Source organism: Gavialis gangeticus, unplaced genomic scaffold (genome assembly GCF_001723915.1).
Source record: "Gavialis gangeticus isolate Ggan-Ray unplaced genomic scaffold, GavGan_comp1, whole genome shotgun sequence".
In the NCBI taxonomy this organism is placed as follows: domain Eukaryota; kingdom Metazoa; phylum Chordata; order Crocodylia; family Gavialidae; genus Gavialis; species Gavialis gangeticus.
Window position 1 is genome coordinate 472,021 of NW_017729000.1, and position 9,094 is coordinate 481,114.

At 65.4% G+C, this 9,094-nt stretch overlaps 2 protein-coding genes across 2 annotated transcripts in view; both read right to left on the reverse strand.

Moving 5' to 3' along the window:
* DOK3 (docking protein 3) overlaps positions 1-2,523 on the reverse strand; it is a 3,433-nt gene extending 910 nt beyond the window's left edge. Inside the window, exons 1-5 of the mRNA XM_019505941.1 lie at positions 2,467-2,523; positions 973-1,263; positions 658-751; positions 363-535; positions 22-263 (exon numbers count right to left, since the gene is read on the reverse strand). Of these exons, the coding sequence (XP_019361486.1) occupies positions 22-263; positions 363-535; positions 658-751; positions 973-1,263; positions 2,467-2,523 (857 nt within the window). The remainder of the gene's footprint in view (positions 1-21; positions 264-362; positions 536-657; positions 752-972; positions 1,264-2,466) is intronic.
* Positions 2,273-9,061, reverse strand: DDX41 (DEAD-box helicase 41). The gene is made up of 15 exons (XM_019506037.1): positions 8,902-9,061; positions 8,741-8,815; positions 8,381-8,441; positions 7,712-7,848; positions 7,397-7,469; positions 7,100-7,253; positions 6,791-6,927; positions 6,399-6,561; positions 5,876-6,007; positions 5,642-5,713; positions 5,256-5,352; positions 4,827-4,976; positions 4,569-4,640; positions 4,079-4,189; positions 2,273-3,360 (listed from the first exon to the last, which is right to left on the reverse strand). The coding sequence occupies exons 1-15, from the start codon at positions 9,041-9,043 to the stop codon at positions 3,224-3,226; spliced, it is 1,713 nt and encodes a 570-aa protein (XP_019361582.1). The 5' UTR covers positions 9,044-9,061; the 3' UTR covers positions 2,273-3,223.
* Positions 9,062-9,094: the final 33 nt, after the last annotated feature.

Here is a 9,094-nt window from a genome sequence, read left to right on the forward strand (position 1 = left end):
CGCGGGGGCTGGGGCTGGGGCTGGGGCGGAGGGTGCTCGGGCCGGAGCCAGGCGGGCGGCGTGGCCCCTCCGTCCTCTAGGGCCCAGGACGCTGGCGGTGCTCCCTCAGGGCCACTGGCGAGGTGCTGCCAGGGCTCCTGGCTCCTCTGGCGGGCGATGGCGGCGGATATGAGACCACAGATCTCGGCAGCGTGGCCCGTGCTGAGAGTGAAGACGCCCTCGCCGGAGTCGCAGCGGCGGCCGGCCTCAAAGGACAGCACAGCCTGTGGGCACACGGGGGTAAGGGGTGGGGAAGGCCAGGGCCCCAGGACCTCCGTCCCCTGCCCCTGCGGGGTGCCAGGCCCGTGGGGCCCCGCCGGTACCTGGTCCTGGCCGAACTTGCGCAGGAAGGGGTAGGGCCAGGCGAACAGCGGCTGCCGCGTCTGCAGCTCCTTCAACACCAGGCGCTCGGGCAGCACGGCCAGCAGGTAGCGCCCGCTCAGGCCGCAGCGGGTGGAGGCCTCTGTCCGTAGCAGCAGCACTGGGAACTCGTTCGCTGTCGGAGGAACGGAGCCCCTGTTGACACTGCAGCCCCGGCTCCCACGAGGGCATGGCAGCCCACCCCCCGGCTGTACGGCATGTCCGCCACCTCACCAGGGCAGGGCCCCCCGCACCTACGTGCGTGCCAGGACGAGTAGATCGTGTTCTCCTCCATGCGGAGGCCAGAGCTGGGCAAGGCCCTGTCGCTGCCTGGAGCCATCTCCTTTGTGCCCTGAAAAGCAGAGATGAGCCGCGTCCCCGCTGGGGCCAGCCCCTGGGGAGCAGAGCTGTGGGGGACGGGACGTGGAGCAGGGGCAGGTCTGTGGACCCGACCGTGGGACCTCCAGGGGCTGGGGCTGGGGCAGAGGGGCTGTAGCATCACCTGAGCCTCCCACATGGCTCCATGGTGCTGGATGCAGCTGCCCGCGCCCCCCCGGCCAGGGCCTGCCGTACCTGGAAGGCCAGTTGGCAGAGCTGCGCCACCCACTCGTCGGGCTGCTCGGCCGCCAGCACGTGGCTCTTGTCCAGGGTGCGGAGGCAGAAGGCGGCCGTGCCACGGGGGCAGCCCTCGGTGCCGGCAGGCCCCACGGACACGCAGTCGGCCAGCCGGAGCACCCGGCGTTCGCCCCGCCGCAGCGATGCCTTCTCGGGCCCTGAACCGTCCCGCACCGCGAACTGCTCCATGCGGGCCACACCTGACGGGCCAGCTGCGAACAGCTGCACCCGCACCTTCTTCCAGGACCTCTGGGGGCGGGTAGACGGGCACGGCTCAGCACCCTCGGGCCAGGGATGGAGCTGGTAGGGTGCTGCTTGGAGCCACTGCCAGGCAGGAAAGGGGACCCGCGTGCAGGCAAGCTGGAGCCTGTGCCTGCCCTGAGGGCCATGGGCTCAGCCCTCGGGTGTCTCACGCCCTGCCTCTGGGCCCAGCAGCTCCCAGAACAGAGCCCAGGCACCCGGGCTGGGCGGCTGTGGCCAGCCTCGTGCTGCCCCTGGGGGCCCGGCCGGTGGGGCCGCCCGGCTGTTCCAGCGTAGGCCCTATGCAAATCAGGCCATTTGGGGCCGTTTGCGCCCACGGCCGACAGCAGCCCTGCACCTGCCACATGGGCCAGGCCCTGCCAGCACCACCCACCCCTTCCTCCCGGGGGAAGCTCTGCAGCAGACAGCAGGTCACGAGGTGAGGGCACAGGGGCAGCTGCAGCCTCCTCTCGCAGCCCCCACGTGCTGGCTGAGGAGAGGGGGCAGCCACGCCTAGAAGCACCCCCAGCCACGGCTGCACCCACTGTCCCATGTGGGGTCTGCACCTTCCCGCTCCGCTCAGCCTGTGCTGGGATATGGGGGCTGCCCAGATGGGAACCGTGCTCCCAGCCCATCACTGGTCCAGCAGGGCTGCAGCTTGCAGGAAGCATCTCCCCCATGCCTGGTGAGGTCACCCAGGCTGGGCTGGGCAGGCTGCTGGGGGACCTGGCACCTCCAGGACAGGGGGCAATCGAGGCTCTGCCTTGAAAGCTCCCGGCTGCAGCTGCTGCCTGTGAGGGCCAGAGCCTGACCGTGGCTGCAGGGTATCAGCACTTGTGGGGTAGTTGGCTACAAACCCAAGCCCTGTGAGGGGACTGAGCCCGTCCCCATCCCCACTGGGCTGCTGGCAACCACTGGTCCCTGCCCACCCTGGGACAATGGCAGAGCAGGGGGACTCAGCCCCAGGGAGGACAAGGGGCTTCCGCACCTGTCCCCCTCACACACACACCACATTGCGCTCTGTAAAAGCTTTTATTGCCCTTTGCGCCTGCTGCAGGCAGCACCCGGAGCAGCATCAGGACCACTAGGACTGCTGGTTGCAGCTGCCTCCCCCAGCACCCAGGCACGGTGCCGTGGGGCTGAGACCACACGCCCCTCCCCCTGGTCAGCAAGGCCTGGGGCCTAGTCCTGCTCCTGTGCCCAGCCCGTTACCTTTCCAAATTTGAAGTGCTGGACATAAAGGATCCCATCCTTCACAGGCCCCTCCATGGCCTGAGCTGCCTGGGTTGTGGAGCCGCTGGCCACAGGAGCTGAGGCTGCTGCCGCAGGAGCGCAGTGGCAGACTTCCCCTCTGCCTCCACTTCCCCTTTCTGGCGTGTGGGGCGTGGAGCTGGCCCTGCCCCCGCCAGAACAGAGCAGTGGGGCAGAACGGGCAGGCGGGGCTGCAAGTTTACCCAAGGCAGGCTCTCACAGCCCCAATTCGGGGCAAGGGGGTGGGGCTGAGGACTAGGACTGCCCCTTCCTGCCCAGCCCAGCAGCCCCAGGAAGATGCTGAGCATCCCCTAGACTGGGGAAGTCCTGGCAGGGCCACAGGCATCCTGGCAGAATACCTGTGCCAGGCCCTGGCAGACCGAGCCCTGGGTGGTGCTGTGCACCAGGCCCGGAGGCTCCCACTTGCCCAATCTCAGCGTGTCAACAGTAGGGCTGATGTAAGAGGCCATTGCCACATGTCACAGCACTTCCTCCCAGTGCCAGAACCGCAGCCCCTCTCTAGAGCAGCAGGGAATGGGTGGCATGCACCAGGGGCCTGGAGCAGGACACAGTGTGGCTGCCTGACATGCAGGGACCAGCAGCCTGGGGCTAACGTGGCCTTCCTGGTGTGACTGGCACTTGTCCAGGGAGCAGCCACCTTCCCCTCACCCCACCCCTTCACAGCATCTGGGCAGGGGCTGGTGCCCGGCAGGCAGCCCTAGAAGTCCATGGAGCTGTGGGCCAGGTAATCTTTGCGGCCGATGTTGCTGACTTGCTTGGTTTGCATGGCTTCCAGCTTGGGGCAGTCTGTGATGCGATGGCCCAGCCCCCCGCAGAAGGCACAGCCCCTCTCCCCTGCAACAGGAGGAAGGATCGGAGTGAGGAAGGACAGCATGGAGAGGGTCCAGAGGAGGCCACTCGCATGATCGGGGGCAGCAGGGCAGGCCCCATGAGGAGAGGCGATGGGACCTGAACCTGTTCAGCCTCCACAAGAGAAGGCTGAGGGGGGATCTTGTGGCCTGTTATAAACTAGTCAGGGGGGATCAGCAGGCACTGGGGGAGTCCCTGTTCCCCCGAGCACCGCCAGGAGTGACCAGGAATAATGGTCACAAGCTGGCGGACGGTAGGTTTAGGTTGGACATCAGGAGGCGCGACTTCACAGTCAGGGCAGCTAGGGTCTGGAACCAACTTCCAAGAGAAATGGTGCAGGCTCCTACCCTGGGGTTTTTTAAGAGGAGGTTAGATGACCACCTTGCTGGGGTTGTTTGACCCCAGTACTCTTTCCTGCCATGGCAGGGGGTCGGACTAGATGATCTACTTAGGTCCCTTCCGACCCTAGAAACTATGAAACTAAACTATGAGCTTGGGCAGGGGCACTGCCCGGGATGGGGGAGCCCCCACAGCTCTTGGAGAGTATCAGTCCCAGAAGTGCAGCCACTGCCAGGGCGCATGGCTCAGGCTACCTGCAGCTGCTCTCGCCCTCCCCTGCCTCAGAGCCCCCTTCCCTGGACAGGACCGAGCCCTTTCTAGGGCCAGGACGGCAGCAGAAGTGCCGCCTCCCCCAGCCTCTCACCTCCGATGTCCAGCATGGTCTCATCCCCACAGTGCAGCACCTGGAGCACAGGTGGTACCTTCTGCTTGGCCTCCAGCAGCAGCGCCTTCAGGTCCATGAGCACTGACTCATCTGGGGGCAGAGGGGCAGCTCAGCACAGGCTCCAGGCACAGATGCCAGAAGGAGCCTGCAGCGCAGGGCACACTGAGCACAAGGCTGTGGGGCAGAGCAGGGCCCCAGGGGGGAAGGATGGCAGAATGCCCCCCCCATAGTGCAGCACCTCATGGTGCGGGGCACAGGGCCGCTTGACCACAGAAGAGAAGCACCCTCGATACCCTCCCTGTCCCGACCCCGGGCCAACACCGCCTGAGCCACTGGGCTCCTCATGGCTCCACCAGTACCCACCTGGTGCTACCTCATCACTGGCTTGGCAATGCCCACGAGGCAGATGGAGGACACCTTGCCCAGCTCAGTGCGCCCCAGCCCAGCAGACCACCCCCCACACACTCACCGCAGGCTTTGTTGATGAAGGTGGTGGCGATGCCTGTGTTCCCTGAGCGGCCCGTACGCCCAATGCGGTGCACTGTGGGAAGACAAGTGTGGTCAGGCCCAGGGGACCAAAGCAGGAGCCTGAACATGGACCCCCAGCTCCTGCCACTCGGGAGCCAAGCCCAGCACCAAGTGTCCCACCTCCACCCCCATCACAGTGCCCACAGTAAGCTGCCCACACCCTGTGGGGCCCACAGGAAGGCCCAGAACATCTGCCCACCATAGTTCTCGATCTCCTCCGGCATGTCGTAGTTGATGACATGCTGGATAGCTGGGAAGTCCAGGCCCTTGGAGGCCACGTCCGTGGCGACCAGGACATCCTTCTTTCCGTCCCGGAAGGCCTCAATGGCTTTCGTCCGCTCTTCTTGGTCTGTGGGGCCGGCGCCAGCAGTTAGTAGGGACCATAACCTGCGAGTGCAACACCCCCACCCCCTGCACTGACGTTGGCTGGGGGACCTGGTGCAACCCATGGCTCAGACATGGGAGTTGAGCCCAACTGTCTTTGCACAGGGCTTGCCCTTGTGGTGAGCCCAGCACATGCCCTGCAGGGGCATGTGGGCAGCTCCCACTGCACGGGGAAGCACTCTGCAGGCTGCATGTGGCCCCCACGGGTGCACACGGCAGACATCCCCCCACTGCTTGTGCTGACCTTTCCCTCCGTGTATGGCTACGGCCTCCACACCCTTGAGCAGCAGGTATTCGTGGATCGCGTCGACGTCTGCCTTCTTCTCCGCAAAGATCAGCACCTGCCGCAGGAGCTGGTGTCAGGGGCCGCAGGCCCAGCATCTGCTGGAAGGAACCAGGGCCCCACCTAGCTGGCCAGGTGACAGTGCTGCCCTCCTTCCCCAACCCCCACTGGGTCCTGGAGAGACAGTTCACAGGTGCAGGCTCGTGGGCCCTCCTGCCCTAGCCCAGGGGCTGACAGCACTGACAGTGCCAGAAGCCTCTCTCGTCACCCCAAGCAGCTCCCATCTGGGCTGGGCCCCATCACCCACAGGCTTCCCAAGCCCCAAACAGCTGCAGCGTGGAACTCACAGGCGGTGGGGTTTTCTGCAGGCACTCGAGCAGGTACACCATCTTGGCCTCCTCCTTCACGTACTCTACCTCCTGTGCATGAGCATGTGGCAAAAGTCAGAGCAGAGCACATGCGACCCAGCTGCTGTGCCCTGAGCCCTCAGCAGGGAAAGGCTGGGGACATTCAGACCCTAGGAGCCTGCTTGTGTGAGTGTCCCCTTCCCATGTAGACACTGGGGTCCTCCAGGCCCTCACCTGCACAACATCCAGGCTGGCTGCTCCCGCTCGCCCCACGTTGATGGTGATGGGCTTCACCAGGGCACTCTTGGCAAAGTTCTGGATCTTCTTGGGCATGGTGGCGCTGAAGAGGAGGGTCTGCCGCTGGCCCTGCAAGAGCCAGGCAGGCAAGTGAACATGACCCAATGTTACTCCACGAGTCTCATACGTCTACTGCGGCGGCAGCCATGCCCAGTGGCTGTGCCCCATGGGCCAGAAGCCAGGTGTGGTAACTGGGAAGCCTGGCAACCATGGGAGCCATGTGGAACCACAGGCCCAGGACAGCGCAGAGCCCTAGGGCTGAGACGCCTGAGCTGCTAGCCACTGTGGTAGCCAGCAGGAGTCTGCCCAGGCAGCAGGAAATCCAGCCATAGCACCACCATCCCCTTGGACAGCCAGGAGGTGGCCTGAAACTGGGCAGCACCCACAGCATGGGAGGGCATTCTGCTGGCAGCAGGCCCCAGGGGCAGGAGCCCATGCTCACTGGCTTCCCCGCCAGTACCTTGAAGTAGGAGAAGATGGTGCGGATATCTCCCTCAAAGCCCATGTCGATCATGCGGTCAGCCTCATCCAGCGCCAGGTAGCGGCAGATGTCCAGGCTCACCATCTTTTTCTGCAGCAGATCCATGAGGCGCCCGGGCGTGGCCACCATCATGTGCACACCACTGCAGGCAGAAAACAAGCACAGGGCAGAAAGCAGCTATGCTGCGTGGCCTCCCATGTGCCCATCCTGCGAGCTCAGGCTGAGAGCCCTCCCCCAGGCTCAAAGCAACCACCCGGGCAGGCCTGAGATAGCTAACTGCTGCATGTGATCTTGTCCCTTGGTGCCAGGCCCAGGTAGCAGAGCAAGAGCTCTGCCGGTGCTGCCTTGACCGGCCAGCGAACAGGACTTACTGCTTGATGGTCTCCATCTGTTCCTTGACAGACATGCCCCCGATGCAGAGGGCGCAGCGCAGCGGGGGCAGCCCATCCTCCTGCAGCAGGCGGCAGTAGTACTCCAGGATGCCATGGGTCTGCCGGGCCAGCTCCCGCTGCAGAGAACAGTCTGTCACCCCAAAGACAAGGCTCCCAGCTGGCTGGCACTAACACCTGCCTCCCCGGCCCCACCCCACGCCTGTTGCAGCTACCCCATCCTGACAGTTCTCATGCGCTGGTGCCCACATCCCTTCATCGTGACCCCGCAGTAGGGGCATGTGTGCTCACCGAGGGACAGATGATGAGCCCATAGGGCCCCTCCCTCTTGGAGAATGGCAACCTCTTCTCCTGCTCCAGACAGAACATAATAACTGGGAGGGTGAACACCAGGGTCTTCCCGGAGCCAGTGAATGCGATGCCAATCATGTCCCTGCCGGAGAGGCTGCCAGAGACGCAGGGTCAGCCCAGGGCTGAGGATGCCCTGCCAGCCACCTAGCCAGGGTGCTGCCAGCAGCCAGCCACGCCACCCCACCCACACCACTAGGCAGGGAACGAAGCAGCACCACAGCTAGGCCAAGCACTCACATGGTGGGGATGCCCTGGATCTGGATGGGTGTCGGCTGCTGGATCCCTTTCTTCTTCAGGCCCCGCAGGATAGCTGTGCACGTGATGGCAGGGAGGGGTCAGCACCATGGCACTGCAGCCCCTCCACCGGACCCCACGCCACCTTGGGCCAGCAACACGCATCCACCCAGGCCCCTGGCCAGCAGACAGAGGACTGGGGGGCACGAAGCCACGCTCTCCTCATGACCTGCGACCTGGCTAAGGGAGCTCTGCATTGGTCTGCACTCCTCCACACACTTGTGTCCCCCATCCAGCAACACCCCCTCCCTGCATCACCTGCAGGGAACTTCATCTCCTTGAAGCTCTTGATGGGCGGTGGGATGCCCTCACCCTCCACCAGGATGTGAAACTTCCTGCGCACACGCTCGTGCCGTGCCTCCGACATGCCCAAGATGTGGCGCGGCGCCCGCCAGCTGACCAGGACACAGAGGGGGTCAGCCCGGAGCAGACCCGCTCAGTGTTCTCCCTTGTCCCTGAGGACACCAAGCTCAGTGTGGCCCTAAGCCAAAACAGCCCCCCCCACTCTCCCAGCCCACAAGGGACCTTCCCCTCGTGTAAGCCAGTGACGGGGGAGCCCACGGCCAAGTCCAGGTCCTGCACTGTGCCCTCGACTCCCTACTCTGCCTTTCTTGTCTCTTGGCTAGTTGCAGCTCTCGCCTGCCCCGCAACGTGGTGCCAGGGTGCAGTGGGGAAGGGGCAGCCTTTCACTTTCCTCTGCTGCATGGGACACGGCTCCTTACCGGGACAAGGCGGGAACACCTCCCCTCGCCCACGCCCACACCCTGCTCGGTCCTGCCTGGCGTCAGTCTGCGCAGGTGTCACCCGGAGGGCCTGCGGCAGAGCTGGGGGTGCAAGGAGGCTGCCAGAGCCCAGCCCAGTGCTTTGCGCGCGAGCCCACAGGGCAGCCCCTTCCCTTCCGCTGCAGCCGCGATCCCAGGAACGCACCTGGTTTTAATGGGGTCATCGTATGTGATGCCCTTTGCCATCTCCTTCACAGACATCAGCGCTGTGAGGAAGTCAAAAAACAATTCAGCTGAAAGGGGCCTGCGGCAGGCGGCTCACGGGGCGCCGCTTTGGCTCCGAGCAGCCGCGACACGGAGGCCAACACAGCCAGCGCTGCTGCGCAGGGGTGGACGCCCAGACTCTGGGACCGCGTAGGCCCCGGGCTGGGAGGCGCTCGCTAGGGAGCGGCTGGGACCCGGCTCCGGGGGAAGGGAGCAGCAGGCGAGCAGCTCCTGGGGCTCTCGCTCTGCAGGCCCAAGCACGCCACAGTGCGGGGCGAGGGGAGCAGACCCGCGGACGCACCTCGGCCCTCGGCCACACTCTCCAGGATCTTCTCCTCCTCCTTCAGCTGCTTTTCCTTGGCCGACTCCTTGCGGGCTGTGGGTGAGGGAGCGAGGTCAGGTTAGGGGCCGCAGCCCACAGGCACCCCCAGCCCGCGCCCCCCGCCCGGCCTGGCTGCCCACCTTCAGCCTTCTCCTTGAGGTGCTGGTGCTGGTCCAGCAGGCTGACGTGGGACTGGGGGCCCAGCGGGATGTCGTCTTCGTCGCCCCGGGGCTCGCTGCCGCTGTCCCGCGGCTCCTCCTCCGACGCCCCCTTGCGCCGCATCTGCAGCAGCTTCTGCAGCTGCGGGGCCCAGGATCAGGGCAGCCCCCCACG